Genomic DNA, 20,500 nt, shown 5'->3' on the forward strand with positions numbered 1-20,500 from the left:
CCAGATACAAGAGGGGCCTATATAAACATTCATTATTTTGATGCAGTTCTCCTTAGTCCCACACATAAGCTTACCAGAAGAACAAGAATCACCGGGCCTTGATATATGTAGTCTATGTACTTTCCTGGTTCCTTCCCGAACCAGCATCTGTAAGAGAAAATGAACACCCATTTGTAAGTGTTAATGCAATTCCCACAAGCTGAGTATATTATATACATATTAGGGAACTGTGCACTCATGCCCTGGAAATCTTTTTATGTTTAATTACATATACAGCATGCAACTGATCCCTTTTCTCCTGGCAAGTCTTCTCATCTGTGGCCACAGATCTGATCTTTGATTGTTACCGCGTATAGCCAAGTCACGTTCCTGTTAAGTTTCTGGCTGTTGGCCAGAAAAACATTTCCACAAAACAGGAGAACAGTGCCTGAGATCAGCTGTAAGGAGGGTATGGTCATCCTTATAGCAGATGCTTCCTTTATGGCTGCAAATTGTAATTGCCTGTGTCAGAAAGAGAGCTCTTCCCCTGAATGTAAGAAGATTGAGCATTATAATGCAGGATTCACAAATTATTCGCATGTGTATAGTAAGGACCTGCTTATGCAAAGGGCTCTAAGGAAACAGGAAGAATAAATTGGATTTTGAATGAACAGCGAATCCATCCTGTGGGGTTTGATCAGGGTGCAGTTTCGATTAGCAACCCCCGAGTTTAACAGAGAGGGATCGGGCTTGAAATGAGTTGGTCGGACAAGCTGACCAGTTAACTGACCTTTTTTGATGCGATGAAGTTAAGTTAACTGTCTTGAGGTTGTATTGTAGGAGAATTCCTACAATACAACCTCAAGACAGTTAACTTAACTTCATCTCGTCAAAAAAGGTCAGTTAACTGGAGTTCGTTAAATCAGTGTTGGGTATTGTAGAGTTGCAATGCATGTGAAAGGATTACTTGTGCTTTAATTCAAATCAGGACTAGCACCTTCTTTTCTCTGAGTTCAGCAAGTGGGAAACTAAGTCTGGGCTTCTGGGCTCCTACATTATGACTCTGGCTGTTTCCACATTACTGTATAAATTACAAATTGATACAACACAATGCAGAGCTGCGCTGAAGATACCTGACCTCCTGCCTCAATAGGGACATCATGGTCCTCTTGAAAAAGAAAAAATTGGTACACACACGGTGGAAGCTAGGGACAGTCCTCAAGGAGGACTATACAACGGTGGTCTGCACTTGTAGGGAAATGATTAGGAAAGCTAAGGCGACGACTGAGTTTAAGTTAGTCAAGGGAGCCAAGGACAATAAGAAGTCCTTTAGTTATGTAGGGAGCAGAAGTAAAACAACTGGACATGTGGGGCCCCTCCTTAATACCTCGGGACAGCTGGTACTGGACACTCGGGAAAAAAACTGAACTCCTGAATGCCCACTTTGCTTCGGTATTTCACTGGACCAAGGGGAAAGACAAGTGAGATAAGGATCACAGGGGGCGTTGTGGGAATGATAGCCTTCCCACTGTGGATGCTGAGCTGGTGCAAAACCAACTAGAAAAGCTAGACATTGATACGTCAGCAGGACTGGATGGACTTCACCCAAGAGTGCTGAAGGAGCTGGCTGAGGTCATCGCAGAACCCCTGACACAGCTCTTTCAGAAATCGTGGCACACAGAGCGGTCCCTGAGGATTGAATGAAGGCCAACATTGTGTCCATCTTCAAGAAGGGAACAAGGGAGGACACGGGCAACTATAGTCAATCAGCCTAACCTCCATCCCAGGGAAAATCCTGGAAAACCTCATTAAAAAATCTATGTGTGATACACTCATTGAGGGTAAGATTCTGAACGACAGCCAGCACAGCTTCGTCATGGGTAGGTCGTGTCTTACCAACCTCATCTCCTTTTATGAGCAGGTCTCTCACCACCTGGACATGGGAGAGAAGGTCAACATTATATACCTAGACTTCCAAAAGGTTTTTGATCTAGTATCCCACAATATCCTTGTGGAAAAATTGGAAGATTGTGGGCTTAACTGCTCAACACACTCAAGCAACGCTGCTCAAGTTCAGTGGGTGGAAAACGCTGCATGGTAGGACCCAGAGAGTTTGTGTGAACAGATCTGTGTCGTGCTGGTGCAAAGTGGCCAGTGGTGTCCCTCAGGGGTCCGTGCTTGGACCGGTGCTTTTCAACATCTTTATCGATGATTTGGATGCAGGAGTGAAAAGCTCACTGGCCAAGTTTGAGGATGACACCAAGTTATGGAAGAGTGTGGTCGTGCCAGAAGATAGGTTGCAGGTACAGGCAGACCTGGACAGGCTGGAGAGTTGGGCAGACTAGAACCAGGTGAAGTTTAACACTTGCAAGTGTAAGGTGCTTCATCTGGGGGCAAGCAACCTTCAACATACATACAGGCTCGGTGGCGACAATTTGACTTGCACCACAGCCGAAAGGGACCTGGGGTAGTGATCAACCATAGCATGAACATGAGCAGGCAGTGCGATGCTGTGGCCAGCAGGGCAAACAACATACTGGCGTGCATTAACCGTTGCATCTCATGTAAAACTAAGGAAGTGATACTCCCGCACTGGTGAGACTACAGCTGGAGTACTATGTCCAGGTCTGGGTGCTGCACTTCAACAAGGACGTGGAAAAACTTGAGAGGGTCCAGAGAAGAGCCACCCATATGATCAGGGACTTGCAAGACAAACCATATGAGGAAAGGCTGAGGGACCTGGGACTCTTCAGCCTACAGAAGAGGAGACTTGGTTGCAGCTTACCGCTATATCAGGGGAGTACATCAAAAACTCAGTGAACAACTGTTCACCAGGGCACCCCTGGGGAAGACCAGGACCAATGGATACGAACCCCTGGAAGGCCGCTTCAAGCCCAAGTCAAGGAAAAACTCCTTCACAGTCAGGGTGTCCAGAATGTGCAATAGACTCCCTGCAGAGGTGGTGTACTCCCCTACCCTGGAAATCTTCACAAGGAGACTGGACAGTCACCTTGCTGGGGTCACTTGACCCCCGCTCTCTTTTCCTGCCTAGTGCAGGGAGACTGCACCCGATGATCTACAAGGTCCCTTCCAGCCCCAGACCATCTATGAATCTATAAACCTGGCTCTGAAAGAGACCTCAGGTACCAAAAGCAGTACAGCCACATTACCACAAAGCTCCATCCAAGCTAATACACCCTGCTTTTTACCCATAATTAGCCTGATGAAACACCGAACCGACATAGCTGTATTGCATCCAGTACCTGAGCTAGCTCATTCAAAGCTGGACTTCATATTTCTTCATGACAATGCACTGTACTATCCAGAGCACATTAATTTTGGCTCAAGTATTTCATCCACTAAGAGGATATGGAGTCTTGAACCTCAAGCTTAGTATGTCACAAACTCTTTAGGAGTTTGGGTTACCTGCTTAGGTTACCAAAGTTTCCGATCTAGGTGTGTTTTGGAGCTCAGTATTCTGGATTCTGCAAATTGCATCTGTAAGTCTTCTTCTTTTCTATTTTGCAATGTGTGGCAATTTGCTGATTGGGACTCTCGGCGCCTGGCTGCAGCACACCACAGCCGTGGATTATTTAAGTCCGTAAGACATGTACACTGCTACCCAAGACATAATCCTGCATCCAGGAGCTTATGATGTTGATAACAGAGACAGACCCACATTAGGCCCCCATCATTATAGGGACTGTACAAACACATGGTGAATAGCAGCCCCTGCCTCCAAGAGTTCACAGTCTAGAAAATTAGACATAAAGAGGCAGATGGGAAACAAAGCTGGGCTGTGGAAAAACATAGATCAGATGGGGTTATGTTAAGAATAGTAAGAAAAAAAACCTTCATTGCCCATCACTTGTGATGGACCTCTTGCATTCAGAAGCTTGTCTAACGGTATCCAAACTGTGTAGTTATTCCAATAAAATATATTTCCCAAAGACAACCACACATTGAGAAGGGCATGCTCTTCATTGGAGAAACATTATGAAATGCAGCAAGGCCAGTAGGTCTCAAAAACCGGAATTCAGCCTGTTATTTGATTACTGGCATTTTCTTTGCTTGGTATGCAAAATAAGAGTCGGGTTGACCAAAGGAGATAAGGTTGAATCTTGTGCCAATTCGACAGACTCTTACAAAGCTATGTTCTGTTGTACGGATGCAAAGATCTGATAATGATTTGCAAGTAATCTTCCAAAACGTGGGAAGGAAGAGCAGGACTTGGCAGGAGCTGCATCCTACTTTGCTAATTATTATCCACTTTGACAGTCTCGAAGGGAAGAGCATTTATTTGCTGGGGCCAATTGAGAAGAGACGTGTATGTGGAAGGAAATGTGTCAGTTTTTATGAAGCTGACAGGACCTGGAAGATTTTGCAGAAACAGTTCAGGATAAACTGGATGAACTCTTAAAAGATTGTCTGTCACCTAGGGATCAAAGGCCTTTTCAGCAACGTTTTTATAAAAGGGTCGTTTGGAAAGCTGCTTGTTCTGTCTGAGGATGGCTCTCAAGCTTGACTGAGGGATGAGACAGGACCTGAAGACCCAGGAGCAACCTGTGGAGAGTCTGTAGGGAATAGCTCCCAGCGGTAGAGCATGGCAGTGGGTCTTGGAGGTCTTGGAGCTGTTGGCCAAGTGCTGTGGGAGAAGTGGGGAAAAGCACGGGGGGGGGGATTGGCTGCGTGGCATGGGCTGGAGAGGGCAAACAAACTGGGCCTAGCTGCATGCCACCAAAGATCAAATCTGAGGAATTAATGGGCCATATCCAGCCCACAGACTGTAGGTTGCCCACCCCTGGCTTACACTATGTAGAGCAATAGAATTGCAATAGTATTCAGCAATTTGGACTTCCTTACTTAACCGGCCTTAACTTTTACCTTTAAATCCAAACTCAGTGCTCAATCCTGAAATAAAACCCACACAAAAAATCAACAAAATGGTATTTTTTAATGAACAAGGAAAAAAAAATCAAAAACAAATAACACCCACATACAATCCACAGGGAAGCTATTATTTTGTTAGTTTGTTTTTTTAATAATGTGCATCAGACTCATAACTTTCCTTCAGCCCCCCCAAATAGGAAAAAGCTCCCTCAGGGCTGACTAGGACAACAAAGGCAGGCTGAGAGATAGGCAAACATTTGCACACTGTATAATATTAATTAATATCCCTCCTACTCCCCTGATAAGCTTTTAGATAGCAAAAGCAACGTTGATTTTTCTGACTTAACAAGATTTTTTATTAATGTTTTTCTCCTTACCAACTGCCCATCAATGAAGTTTTATATAAGTAGCTCTTCATCTCTTGTCTATTATTGCATTTCTTTTCTGAACAGTGGCCGGATTCTCTTGCAGACCGGCGGCTGATCAAAGGCTTTACCACAAGTAAAGTTATAAAGCCATCTAGTCACAGGGTTGGAAGGGTCCTCGAGGCTGATCTAGTTCACCCCTTGCAAAGATGCAGGACGTGCTATTCCTAACCCATCTCAGACAAAACACCCTGTAAAGAACACATTGGGGGCCTTGGTATAAGTGCCTCCATTTGTATATCTCCTCCATTATAGAAAGGTTGGGATGAACTTTGGGTAGGCTGGCCAGGCCATATTGCAAGTTTTGCTGATGTAATCAAGAAAGCACTGACTTAGGTGTTAGACTACAGTCGCACAAAAAAAGCAATTTAAACCTATTACCATAAGGAACAGCACTCCTTGTTAATAGTTGACCCTAACTGCAAACATGTGAGCCCACCTAGTTAAACACTTGTTAAGTATCTGCCATAAATTCTTTACTTGGCTAAGGACAGGGTCTTCATGATCAACCCCTTGCATTACCATATACCCAATCAGGTTGGAGACAGATGCATGTCATTAATAACTGTATATCTTTGGCTATCCCTCGATACAAGGATGATGTCTGCTGGGGGAGGGCAGGGGGTGTTATTAGTGAGTTTTAAGATGGTTGAAGAGTCTAATCCATGCTTTGCAAGTTTTTCCACAGATATATGATAGGTGGTGCCTTGGGGAGGTGGGGGCACAGCTGTTGGCCAGGATGTCGTACGCTTTCTTTCTCCTCTGCCATTTCTCATTTTCGGAGTAAGATGGTTCTCTACAAAGTGGGCTGTAGCTTAATGTATGGTGCAGATAGTATTTGCGATGAGCAAGTTATGCTCTGCATATCTGCTGAAGAGGAAGATATCATTGGAACTGACTTCCCCCCACACCTCTTTTCCCAATGGTGCCACTTCAGAGTGTCCCTTAACTCTTGCATTGAAGTCAGCAAGGAGGGTGAGCTTGTCTTCCTTGGCAGTGGCACTCAGGGCTGGGTCAAGAGCACACTAAAACTCTTCCCTGTTGACTTCTTCATCGTCAAGTGCGGGGGCGTATGCACTGATGGCTATAGCATGCTGGTTGTTGCAGAGCTTGAGGCAGAGAGTCATAAGGTGCTCGTTAATGCCCGCAGAGAGTTCTGAAAGCTGATTAACAATCTTGTTCTTGATGGCAAAGTCAACCCCATGAATGCGCCTCTTCTCATGTGGTTTTCCAAAAAAAACCAAACAAGTGTAGCCACCTCCTTCTTTCAGCAATATCGATGTCGTTTCTGGTAAGTTCTCTAGCCACTCTGGTGGTTCTTCTTTCAGGACCCTCGCTTCACTGTTCGGGGAGTCCATGAGAGTGTGGACATGCCACGTGGTGAATTTCAGTACTTTATTTTGTTGGTTTCAGCCACAGGTAGAGTGATCCCACTGGATGCGGCAATCCAGCCAGCAGGGTTTGAGGCAACCTATGTTTAGGGCACCTTTTCTAGCCCCTTCCCCGTTCAGGGTGAGCAGAGGGGATCCTAAAGAGGACTGCTCAGTCACCACCACAGCCACCAAATCGTACTCTTTCTCAGTAAGTGCAAAATGACCATAACACAACTGTGTAGATGTCTATGTGTAGATTTGTGACTAGGGAGTCCCAGAGATCACTGTTTTTGCATCCACCACCACTCATCCACTGCTGCAGGACTTGGTTTGTGGGAGATGTCAACATCCCTGGCAGAAGCCTGCATGTGACCTTTTAATGCGGGGAAGCCGGTGCACAAGTAGAAGCCACGTGAACTTGAAAGGAAGGAGCCTTGAACCTAGTGGCAAGGATGTCCAAGACAATGGGAGACTTCCATGAAGCTGCAGCCCTCATCCGCAGAGAACCACTGGGTCCTCAAGTATGCCTGTTCTGCCGTTGGGGTCTTCAGGAGTTTGGACCATGCTTAGTCTGGGACCTCGCCTCAAACCTGTTTGCCAGGGGAGACCCTAGCAGGAGTACAAGTCTCCAGATAATGTAGGTCATTGGAACAAACAAACCTCTTCACCATGACACGGATATGGTCCAAGGAGAGGAATAACTGTATATAGATGATTAACTGGGGGGAGTGGCTAATCATGGACCTAAGCTGTTGGAAGAACTCAACAAGAGTGCAGAGTTCTTGAGGAGTCCAACCTACACCCATCCTCCCAGGTGTGAGAATGTTTCTGCATTTCCATTGCCTGATCTGAATACTAGTTAAATGTATGTTTAGCTTTCCAATAAAGTGACTCTCTTGAGAAGAGACAGGTGTGCTCTCTCTTTATTCCAAGGTCTGTCCAACAAAGTAAGCTCCCTTTGTCCCAGTCTGAGGACAGAAGGCTTCCTTTTTGCCCATCCAACCTCTTTTTGGAAACCTCCAAGGAAGGAGATTCCACAACTTCCCCAGCCAACTCTTTTCACTGTTCTGCTAGACTTGCAGTTAGGAAGTTGTTCTTGGGATTTGAACTGAATCTGCCTTGCTGTAGTTTAAATCCACTGCTTTCTGGACAGGGGGATTACATTCTCCATCTTCAGGGCACACTTTCTAATAGCTGCCAACTGCGCATGGCCACCCGTTTTAAGTTCCTTTTCTTCAAGCTGAACATACCTAGTTACTTTAACTTTTCCTTATGCAGCTTGCATCAAAACCCCTCATCATCCTTGTCATTTTCCTCTGGACCCTCTCCAGTTTCCTTCTGCACGGCAGTACAGAGATCCACAGCTGAATTGAGTGGTGCTATCACTTCCTATGTCTTGTATACAAAAAACTCTTAATACAATCTCCTACTGCATTTTCTTTTTTTTAAAAACCAATCCTCTATTGAGTTTATGGTCCACCATCAACCCAGATTCCTCCTGGCCATGCTGCTGCCTATCCAGTTTCAACCCTGATTCTGTATGTGTGCCTTTGGGTTCCCTCCTGCAGGTACAGCCCCTTCCATTTGTCTTGCTTGGATTGCATTTCACCGCCAATGACAAACCGTCCATAGGAACAGTTCCCCATTCCTACCTGGTTATCCAAATACTTTTGGTGGACACTATTCATTACATACTCTACAGCACATGGGAAAAGTCTTATGGCTTTTCTCTAGGGTTCAGGACAGAGAAGTGTCAAAGATATGGCCTTGGGGCCAGATTTGGCTCATGGAGCCCCATCATCTGGCCCTGATGCCAAGGGTGTAATACACAGCTCCAACCTTCCCTTTACCATGGCCCATGCCTCGCAGATGGCATCCAGAAATTACTTCCAGCTTCTCTGGCCCCATTGATGGGCCACACTTGGCCTCTGGCCCAAATTTGGCTTCAGGGGTCCTTAGACTTGACTGGGCCACATGACCCCCCACTGGGGCCTCAACTCTTCCCCCTCACACAGCCTACACATAGTCCTTCAGGCCCCCTCAGACCCTACTCTACGCGGCCTCCGGCAGCCATCCTGCCCCCTCACAGGGGTCACTACTCCACCCCCTCACTGCGGCTTCTGGGCCTTATGCCCCTTGGACTTCAAGTGTCTGTCAATGTGCTTGGACCCCTAACTCAGCCTATGGCCCACTCAGGCCTGAGGAGTCTGATGATGTGCCTTAACTTTGCTTCAGGCCCCATTCAATGGGCCTGGGGCCTGTGCTTTTCTGTCAAGGTGTGCTCCCCTAGCTTTTCCCCTCTACAGAGTCACCCACAAGGCAGTCGGGGCTGAGGTTTTCCAGTGCCCCATATTTGCCTTTCACTAGGGAGGCACTGGTGGGGCATTTCCTGGAGACTGCCCTGCCACAGGCAGCCCCACCACACCATCCAACCCCAGCAGGGTGCAGTTTCAGGTCATGTCCCAGGACCAGGAACCTCCTCCACCCCCCCAGTTTCTGCCCTGACCTCTGCGTGTCCTGTGAGCAGCAGTCCTCTGGCCAGGACATGTTCACCCTTCCACTCCCCAGTTGCAACTGCTGGCCCCGCTCCCTAGGCCTAGTCTTATACTCAGGCAGCCAAGCCCTCCTCCAATCAGGTGGCCTCCTGGTTGCCATGTGAACCCCTTATTGGCTCTGCTGTCACCTGCAGGTTGCTCTGCTGCTTGCTCATGCCCTTAAAGAGGCAGGCACCCAAAGGTGCACTACCACAGCTTCACACAAGGCCAGTCCAGGACCTCCTCCTCCCCCAACATGTGGGATCCAGTGCTTACAGTGTCCACTCTGGCAGGCGAGCTGCCTACTGCACCTGCTCCAGACCAGCTAGAGGATGTGCTGGATCTGGTGTCTGGTCCAGATCATCTGGGGTGGGCACCTCAGCCCCAGACTGGCCAAAGTGAGCACTGCTGATGTTGGGCCATCCCTACACCATTCACTCAGCCTGTGAACCAATCCCGTGCCACTCATCTGGCCCACGGGACCAGGTAAGTTTGACACCCCTATGCTATATGATCACAAGAGTCAGCTGGTCTTGGAAGTGCTTGAACTTGGATCATTGGAATCAGGAATTAAACTCTACTCCTTATATTGGAACATATTTACATAGTGCAAATTTAAGGTGCAACTTCTATATCATTTGAGCACCTGGGAAGAATGCTGTGTCATGAACAGAACCGAGTCCATGCTCCCAAGGTGACTCATCCAGAAGGAGTTAGGGGGAAGCAGCCTTTTGATTGAAAAAAAAAAAATGTTTGGATCTGTCCTCTAGTTTTTCCATTTAGAATTTATCAGACAAAGTGGGAAGAAGTGAGCAAGGCTAGTTAGATGTACTGCATGATTACACAGATATCATGCCTGAAAAAATGCATGAATATTTATGGCAATCAGAAGAGCACTAGCAAACAATTCTTCTCTAGTTTTTGTTTTAGTTCATTAAGGTGTGCTAAATCCTTGCCTGCATAGAGCAGGGATATGCACTCGCAGAACCCATTTCATTTAAGAACTCTGCCTTATATTTAAAACAAAGGAAATGCAGAGTTTTGATACCATACAGGGTCAGTGGTTGATAATTTTTTCTGATCTTGCAGAATCTAAGGCAACACCTCAGCTACTCCTATAAAGTTAGAACAGAGGTAGAAGAATTGATTTGGTTAAAATCAAAATGAATCAAAACTCATTCCCACAAATCCAACTGAAGCAAACCCCCAAATGATTTCACTCTAGGAGTTTTAGATAAGCATCCACATTGTGGATGATTTATTTGAACAAAAATTTTTAGCTTCTGATTTCAAGAAGGCTCATCACTCTTTGGGTAAAGACTCAATAAAAAGATAATGCCATAGGTTTGTGATAGCACACAAAATCTGTGGTAGTGAAAGAAATGGCCTTCAGTTAACTGATGTAGTAAATGCAAAGATAGGCCCAGTTCTCAACTTCCTGGCACCTCTTCTCATCACCTAGACTTGTAAAAATTGTGTGTGAAAGCCTTCTAGCCTGACCTTGCACTCTCCTTCCCCCTACATTGCCCTGGTGTAAATGAAGACACTGGCTAAGCAGCAGCTCTGCAGAAAAGGACCTGGGGGTGACAGTGGGCAATAAGCTGAATATGAGCCAACAGTGTGTCCTTGTTGCCAAGAAGGCTAATGGCATACTGGGCTGCACTGGTAGGAGCATTGCCAGCAGGGCAAGGGAAGTGATTATTTCCCTCTATTCAGCACTGGTGAGGCCACATCTGGAGTCCTGTGTTCAGTTTTGGGCCCCCCCACTATGGACAGGATGTGGACAAGTTGGAAAGAGTCCAGCCAAGGGCAACGAAAATGGTTCAGGGGCTGGAGGACATGACTTCTGAGGAGAGGCTGAGGAAACTGGGATTATTTAGCCTGCAGAAGAGAAGACTGAGAGGGGATTTAATAGCAGCCTTCAACTACCTGAAGGGGGGTTGCAAAGAGGATGGAGCTGGACTGTTCTCAGTGGGGGCAGATGACAGAACAAGAACAACGGTCTCAAGTTGTAGGAAAGGAAGTTTAGGTTAGATATTAGGAAAAAACTTTCTCACTAGGAGGGTAGTAAGACACTGGAACGGGTTACCCAGAGAAGTTGTGGACTCTCCATCCCTGGAGGATTTTAAGACTCAGCTCAAAAAAGCGCTGGCTAGGATGATGTAGTTGGAGACGGTCCTGTTTTGAGCAGGGGGTTGGATTAGATGTGACCTCCTGAGGTCCCTTCAACCCTCATTTGCTGTGATTCTATGATTCTGTGATACCGAGCAATAAAGAATTAACCAGTGTGTGCACATGCATGCGTGTGTGTGGCAATTTATCATGCTAAGTTAAATGCACATGTATTGTTCTGGGTTCTTCATAACCCCAAATCTAAGAAGAACAGAGACACTGGGAGCAAGTTGCACCTAGCCCCAAGCTGTCTCTGTGTAGAAGCAGGAACAAGCCTTTCTCATTAGCATTGATTAAAAAAATAGGGATCCTATGTAAGCCCTTGTCTCTGCAGACACACCAACCTTCATACACATTGCCCATTCTTTCTTGTATTCTATTCCTGAAAGGGAAGAGAAGCCAGCTAGGGCATCAAATGACTATCAGCCAGCCTGGAGAACCGTACCTAATGCTTAGTATTTTCTGCACGCATTTTTAGGCACACTTGCATTTGTATTGGAGTACACTAGCCTTATCTACTTTAATGTGAACCATGCAAGCACTTGCAGGATCAGTGACATCACTTCACATGATTTCACTGGAAAGGCCTCACACTACCCATCTACCCTACTAGCATTCCCCATAGGTGTGAGTGCAGCGTTCAGTTGATAACATCAGCTCTGCAGGCATCGCCAAGGGGAGAGGGAAGGATAAGTTTATTTCTGTACTCTCTAGTGGAGACCAAGACATTGAATTCATTGTGGGTACTGTTATTCTGATGTTACCTTTGCAACCATACAGATATATTGTATTTATCAGAATACAGGATGACCCTGAATGTAAGATGACCCCCCCACCCAGTAATTAGACTCTACAGATGGAAAATTTATAAATTGATAATAAATCTGCAGAAATAAAGTCCTGCAGAAATATAGACAGAGTAAAAAAAAGAAATCTACTGAGCACAGATGTGAGGATTTGACCCAGGAGTTTTAGGTAAGCCTTTGAAATTCTAGGGTGCATCCAGATGTGCGCACACATGTGTTTCCCCAGAGACAAGTAGAAGCAGCACATAGCTGTGCCATTGCTACTTGTCCCCAGGGACCTCCCCTGCCTGTGTCCCCTGGCGCATGGCAAGGTGCCCCGAGTGAGGTAGCGGAGACTGGAGCCAGCACCTGGGCTGACCCCAGCATCCTTACTTGGGGACCTGGAGGCCTCCGGGTCTCCAGCAGCAGTGATCCAGTGTGCAGAGCCTGGCTGGCAGCTGGAGCTTGTCTGGCCAAGCTCCAGTTTCGGTGCTGCAAATCAGCAGTATGGCAAATGCCTGCATATGTGGTGCGTGCAGTTTGCAGCGCCACACACAGTTCTGCACTGCCGCACACTGCACATGCACGCTCGTCTGGATGTGGTCCTGGGTTCTGTATTTTTGAATGCTGTACGGTTTCACTAGGGTGACCTAACCGCACCACTTAGCTTTGATCTCCATAGCCTACATAACTCTTACCTATCTTTCTTTGAGCTTGAGGGCACTGAATGTGCAGTCTGGTAATTTATATGAGTAGAACCCCCTAAATACGTTTGCTAACATCACTTACTGTTCATTTTCATAATACAGCTTGCCAATGGCCCACGCAATTATGATCGGGCAAGGAATACCTGCAAGAGAAATGCAAGAGTGAATCAAAGTCCTTATGCATGTGGAACCTTATTAACATAGGGTTGGGGGATCAGGAGCAATGCAGCACTCTGCCTTTGATTTGAGCTTTAGAGCTTGCACACTGCCTTTGCTAACTAGATGTATGCAGAAGAAATAAAAACCTCAGCAAGGAAAGAGCTTCTCAGCTTTAGTGCAATTGCTCAGTAAAAGGCAGATGAACATATCTAAATGACTGTTTAACAAATGGAATAGCTCTTTAAAAAATAAAGGCAATCCTGGCTAAATCCCAGACTACTTTGGTCGCTATCCTGCCCCCAGCTCTTGAGAGATCAATACTATCAAGCCAAGTGGGGGGATTTATTGTATGAATTTCATTGCCAGGCTGCAGCGTGTACATGGCTGTGGTGCACTTTATAGACTAGGTTCATCATTCGCAATGTTTTGATGGGAAACTAATCTTTCCCTAAGAAACTGCAATAGGAATGATTTTTCTCAAAGTTCAGCCATTCCCGAGATCAGTCATCACTCCTGCTAATTCTGCAGAGTCTGATCTTTCCTAGCTGCATGTGCATGCTCCATAAGCCTCGGCACACAGTGTGCTAGCCCTGTGGCTTTAAAATGCAACAAATAAGGGAGTCAAAAAGCTTATTACGGATGTGCCTTTGCTTTGTACGGCTATATCTGCTCTACCTGGAATGCATTAAAGCCAATGCATTGATGCTTATTGGGAATTTAATCTCTCCCTGCAGTGCTGTAGCCTCTGCTTTCGACTCCTTTTGCTATAAATACGGGCTCAGTAGGCCAAATCCTCATCCTCATTAATTTTACTTTATATTAATCCCTCCGCATCAAGTTGACCTGAAGGGATGAGGGGCTGGCGGGTGGTGGATTCCCATCGCATAGAGAGAAGACCAAAGGGATACAGTCAGTATAGATGACTCTCCCCCATTTATGCCCTGTGGAAAGAGGAGTGCAACGGGAGCATCTTTGTGCTCCGGTGATCCTGGCTTGCAGGAAAAACCACTTGAGGAGATGGTCACCACCGAAGCCTCTCTGACCTGTATGGGGGAAAGATGGGGCAACCCGGACGCAGCGTCAACCAGTGCATTTGCCCCTATTCTCATACACTTTACCTGCCGTAAAAAAAATGTCACTCAGCCCTGTTACCACACACCTGCCTTCGAGGGGATGGACAGGGAAGGACCTGAACGACTCAAGCCAGGGTAGCCGTGTATTGATGCGTTAGGAGAACCACAGGTGGCCAGTCCCTGGAAGCCAGCAGACAGCAATATTCCCTGTTATCCGCTGTGCCGTAGCCCACGTGGGCGAGGTGGCACAGTCACATACCACTCTTCACTAAGGGCTGTGTCTTGGGAACACAATCCGCCCTTAAGTGACCACATAGGCAGGTGTAAAATTGGCTCAGCAGTTAAGCAGGCCTCTATTTTTTGCCGGCACAAACACGTTGAAATGCCTTTCCTTCTGTCAGATTGAACTGGTCTGTCTCAGGAGACTGTAAGGGCCGCAGGTCAAGGATGGTGTCTCCTCTTCTACTTTGCGCAGTGCTGGAGGGTGGCAACAGAGGTACCAGGGGTACAGGTGAACCTGCAGACCTGCATAACCTGAACTCCAGCGACAGTGGGCAATAAAACCCCAATGAGCTGCCACGACTTGGAAATATAGGCACATATCATTACCATATATTGAAGTATTAAAGATTCACTCTGCTGCTGTTTGATAATCAGGGTGGGACTTCAATGATTAAAGTATGGCCTCAGCAACATTTTCTTTGGTCAGTTTTAGTTAGACCATTTCTCTAACACCGACAGTCACATAGTCACAGGGTTTAAAGCACATTACACTCACACCATCCTATGAAGAGAAAGACCCATTTCCTCAGTTTATCTGTGGAGTATGTCATCACGATTGCTGTGTGTAAATAGCAGCCTTCCACAAACATCCAGAAGAAGTTAGTCACCACAAAATAATTGTAGATCGTTGTAATACACCGGCACCAGGGCTGGAAAAGAAATACGAAAGAGCATTTTTAAAGCATGGATTGAGAATTTCCAAAGCTCTGCTTTTGGGTTTGCTCTGGATGCAGCGCAGTCAGTGGTAAAAACCCTACACATTTCCATGAGCGCCGTTGTGCTAATGCTAAGTGGATTGGGAAATCTCAATGCAAGTGTACAGAAGATGGCCATTCTCGATGGTCTGGGGTTCAGTGGCTGGGTGTGGGGCTCAGAGGCCCAGATTCAAAGGTAATGTGGAAAGCTGAGTACAAGCTACACGCTGGGTGCATCTACATGAGACATTTACTGCAGAGTTGCCTAATTAGCTGCGCAGTAAAGTCTTAGCATCTACATGTGTGGGTGGCCTTGTTAGACTGCAGTAAACTAATAAATGCCACCATAGGCTAGTACTTGTTAATACAAGTACTAACCTGCAGCGGCATTATTTAGTGCACTGCAACATGTGTAGATGCTGACGGGGCTGATTGGCACATGAGGGTGCTTCAGTGTGGGGGCTCACGCTGGAGCACCATCATGCCCCATGTAGCCCCTTCACACCATGCTGAACCGGGTCAGAGCAGCCCTGGGCTGGCAGGCTGACCTCCTGGGTCCTCTGCCAGCTCGGGCTCAACATGCTGCAGTCCCAGATGCGTATGAAGATGCCGCACCCAGGAGCAATACACTACAGCAGAGTTTATTCAGGCACCTTAATATCACGTGGAGATGTGCCCACTGAGAAGCTAGAAGAGAAAAAAACTAGACCTTTATGTCTAACTACTAAATAATTCCTGCTGAAGGCAGGGAACGCCACCAGCACTTAATGAAGGATTTAATTTCCTCCTTGTCATACCCTCTTATTAGCTGCTTTGCCTGCCGTACCTCCGTCTCTGGCCTTTCAGTGTGTAAATCACATTGCTTTATACATTTTCCCTTGAATTTAACTTCAACACCAGTAGGAATTACTGACCATACCAAATGACTCTGGAAAAGTAGTTTCCCGCTAGAGAAATCATAGGTATAGGAACAGAAAATTTGTTCTATTCAAGGAGGCCAGGAGTCCATCCTTCAAGGACATGATGCTTCACAGGAAAGCAATCCTCTTCACACACACAGAATATAATAATGACAGTAATTTCTACAATATAATAATGACAGTAATTTCTACAGTGCTACACATACCAGGTTGGGGACATTCCTTCCTGACCCAGCTCACAATCAGTATATTCTCTGGAGCATAAAGATTTGTTTATCAAGATCTCAGCAGACATCATTACAGATGTTATCACTGGTCATATCCAGCACTTTAATTAACACAGCTAAAGCAGTTGACTCCTGATTGCTTAGCAAATGTCATCTGTGATTTCATTTTCACAAAGTACTGATGATGTCCATGCACAGGACTGCCTGGCCAACAGAGGCATGATTAGAAGTAATCACAAGTGTTTTCCCACCAAAGATTTATTTGACACAAAATGAATGCTGGGGTGTTGAACTGTTCCTGGATCAACTCTGACAGATAGCTTGAGTTTAAAAAAAATGGAGGGGGAAGAAAGGCAGAACTTTTCACTTTGTTCAAAATATTTTGTGTCAAAATTTAGCTTTATTGCTTTTTTTTTTTTTTTTACAGGGTATAAATCACCCCACTATAATATGAAAAGTTTCAGGCTGAACCAAAAGTTTAATTAAAACTGAAATAAGTTTGGTTGGTTGGTTGGTTTTTTCCTCCCGTTTCAAAGGAGTGTGGGGAAAGTGGAGTACATTTTGTTTTAGGCCAGCATTAAACAAACATTTTTTTTCTGAAGTCTTGGTTCAACAACCAAACCAAAAAAATCACTTATTGCACAGCTCTGCTGTAACTACCTACCTCATGGGATTGCTTGAATTTGATTAATTTAGAAGAGTAAACTCAATTAGCAGAGCTCATTAATTCCTACCATTCCACTTATTTACACTGAGAATACCTGATCCCTGGACAATAAGCTCCATCATGATTGAGGTATCGTTAGTGATTTGGTCTTTTGGTTTTACTAACATAAGCAATATTAAAAAGCCTCATAAAAATGAGCATTGATTACTTTAGGTTTCTGCATCTAAATTATTTTAATTGCATACATCCCCCTGATCAATACAAAGAGAGGGTAGACTATTAATTGGTGTAAATTTGGTGCAGCAACATAGAATTCAGTGGAGTTACACTATTAGTAGGAGTAGTATCACAACTGATAATAATTATCCATATTATTATAATTAGATAATTTGTATTAATACTAATGATAATGAAGATAATACTAATACTAGTTGTCACCAGTAATCTCGAAGTGCTTCATGACAGAGGCAAATATCATTGTTCCAATATTATAGATAGGAAAATAGAAAAATCTGACCTTCAGTTTATGATGTTCCTCTGTATTAACGGCCAGATTTTTAGAAGCATTTGGGTACCCAACTACTATTGACTTTATAGAGATGAGGTACCCTAAATACCTATAAAACTCTGTCCCTAAGTTTTACAGTATAAACACCAGAGAAAATAAAGCTGTGCAAATCAGCAGAGATCAGGCCTTTAAAACTGCTCTGCTCTTTCTCTCTCAAAAAAAGCAGAAATTCAGGTGGACTTACCCACACATTTTTTATCTCAAATGCATTTGCTCTGAAAGACAACTTGTACAGAGTATCTAAAAGTATAGTTATTTCTTGTTTAAATATACACTGCTCCAAAGATTGATTTTTTGTTTTTGCTTTCTAACTATTGATGGCTTTATTGTTTCTTTGCCCAGAACAATGGTCTAAAGCACAGGCACAGAGACTGTCATTTGAAAAGTTTCTGGGGAAATCTATATGTCCAGGTCACATTAAAATGAAAAGGTGTCCAAATCTCCTAGGCAAGGTCACATTAAAATGAAAAGGTGGCCAAATCTCCTAGACAAAACTGAAACCTAAGGCATACACGGCAAATCTTCAGTGGGTCAATGATAATGCAGGTATAATGATTTAAACTAACTGCTAACGTGATGCTTATCTGAGTAGTTTGTGTCATCTACATCATCACAGAGGCCCCTGGCAGACATTACACTTAAGGCATGCTATACCAGCTAATATTTACTTGGCCACACTTTCAGGCAATTAAACAAGAAATGAACTACAACATTTTTCATCAAATATGTGTAATAATTTTGTGGCTGGTATCCATCATGCCTTAAACTGAATGCATGGCAGGGTCCCGCCATGCAGCCAGAGGCTAGCCAAACTGTGGGGCTCTGGGACCAGCCTCAGGGTAGTCCCGAGGCTGGGACCCACAATCATCTGATTGCCTGTCTTGGCCCCAGGACCACACCAAAGCCTCAAACTGGCTCGAGTGCAGTCGTGGGGCTGAGATAGACAATCAGCTGATTCTCAGGCCCAGCCTAGGGACCACGCCAAAGGAAATTCAACACTCCAATGATGTCCCAAAAACAGTTCACCGGTCACCTGCTTTTCCCCAGTGCAGGGGAAATCTGCGATAAAGATCTTGAGCTCCGCATGAACTGGCAAGTAATAATGGTATGACTGGGATCCCAAAATCACATGTCCTGCCATGCATATGCGGCACAGGAAGAGGCACCACGGTTGGGATTAGGGAAAAGAGTCCAATTTTCCACTAACTGAATGTGTGCCAGGGTCCAGAGAGGGAGAACTGTGTGTGTGGAGAGCTGGATATTTTGTGGGGTTTGTCAAGCAGGCACCGCTGTTCAGCTTTGTACCCCCAAGAGTACCATTCACTTAACTATTATTTAATATTACACTGGATGGAAATGAGTGACAGCCATGATTTCCCTTTCCAAGAGAATTAATGAAGTGGTTTCTTTCTAAAGGCAAAATAAAGTCCAGCCATAATTTATAGTGCTGTTATTTTGCAATCGTTCCCATATTATTGATGCTGCTGCTTATGCAGAGCTGGGATGACTTATGAAGGAGGTAATTAAGATACATATATACAGCCTGATCCAGCATCTCTTACTCAGATTAGTGACTGAGTTAGATTGCTGCTTGGGTGAATGGAGAGAGTAAACACTATGTGACTGCCATATATTGTGTCTCTGTTGGGGGAAAGGCTTAGGGAAATAATATTCTTTAAGGATGGGATTTTCTAAAGGGGCCTAAGGGACTCAGGATCACAAAGTCCTATTGAAATGTGACTTGTGCTCCTAATTCCTTTAGGCAATTTTTCAAATCCCACTTGATTTCAGAGGCAAATTCTCCTTCCCTTGCTCACTGAATGGCACCTTCCTCCACCAAGAGTCCCATTGATTCTAATGGGTAAGTTACCTCTTGAACTAATTTACTGCACAATAAAGCATCAGCATGTAACCGTGCGCATAAGCTACTCTTTAGTCTGCTGTGCAGTTAGCTAGTACTTGTAAATACAGGTACTAAACTAAACTAACTGCACTGTACATCATCTGCAGCAGGGCTTATGTAGATGCTGACCGGGAGCAAATTTGCTCCCAGCACGGGGCCCAGTCTTGGCACAGATCAACTGGGAGCTGGGAGCCAATCAGTGTGGGGACCAGGTCCCTCTCTGCTCTCCCATCCCAGGGCTGTGGGGGTCCTGGCTCCCCATGGGAGTGGGGAGCTGAGCAGCACCAGGACTGGGGAGCTCCTCCTTCCCTGCTCAGTCAAGGGCTGGGGGTACCTGTCCCACTGGTGAGACAGGTGGCGGTGAGCCCCCAGTTGGGTGGGCAATCCCCCCCCTCCCCCACTAGGAGCTTGCTGCCAGCTGCCCCACTGGCTGACTGGGGTAGGGGGCAGGGAAAGAGTCTGCCTGCCCTGATCCACCAATCAGTGGATCAGGGCAGGCAATTAGTGGATCAGGGAAGGTGGCTGGGAAACAGCTGCAGGGGAGGGGACTCGGGGCTGGGAAACAGCTGCCGCTGCCCACCTCCTGGAGCCCAGACCTGACCCAGGCATCCCCCGCCAACCTGGGGTTGGCACCTGGGGGAGTCTAGAGCTCCCCCTGGCTGTCATATGGCAGAAGATCAGTAGGCATTTCCCGCCCTGAACTGCTCCTCTTGGAAGCAAATTTGCTCCCGATGGGAGCATGTGTAGATGTGCTCTCACAGAAAGCTTATTGCTCCGTATTTTACTGCACATTAAGCTTTCTGTGCATTAATTGCACGTGTAGACACACTCAGTTCTGGCCATATTGCTCTGTTGAGTACCATTAGCTGTAGAAATTGGCCTAACTTAACCATCCTATCCTGATGGGCTGGTTGGTTTTCCGATTCTGAGCCTGCATTACATTCCCTTATACTATATTGCAATGAAGTTGCAGAGTACTTGTGGTAACCAAGAATAAAAGGTGGGGTTTTTTTGGATAGTGAAGGTAAATGTCAGATTAGGAATATTCAACAAAGAGATGAATATTTATGTCATCAAGACATATTTGATTGTTCACCCAGTCTTTGTGAAACATTTTAAAATACTACCAAGGACACCTACT

At 45.5% G+C, this 20,500-nt stretch overlaps 1 protein-coding gene across 2 annotated transcripts in view; it reads right to left on the reverse strand.

Annotated features, from left to right (window-relative positions):
• The window catches only part of CRHR2 (corticotropin releasing hormone receptor 2), a 239,659-nt gene that overhangs the window by 55,218 nt on the left and 163,941 nt on the right, over positions 1-20,500 (reverse strand). For both annotated transcript variants that reach the window (XM_059729225.1, XM_014608972.3), the window contains 3 exons: positions 14,876-15,029; positions 12,948-13,008; positions 75-147 (listed from right to left, as the gene is read on the reverse strand). In XM_059729225.1, coding sequence (XP_059585208.1) covers positions 75-147; positions 12,948-13,008; positions 14,876-15,029 — 288 coding nt within the window. The remainder of the gene's footprint in view (positions 1-74; positions 148-12,947; positions 13,009-14,875; positions 15,030-20,500) is intronic.

Source organism: Alligator mississippiensis, chromosome 5, assembly GCF_030867095.1.
Source record: "Alligator mississippiensis isolate rAllMis1 chromosome 5, rAllMis1, whole genome shotgun sequence".
In the NCBI taxonomy this organism is placed as follows: domain Eukaryota; kingdom Metazoa; phylum Chordata; order Crocodylia; family Alligatoridae; genus Alligator; species Alligator mississippiensis.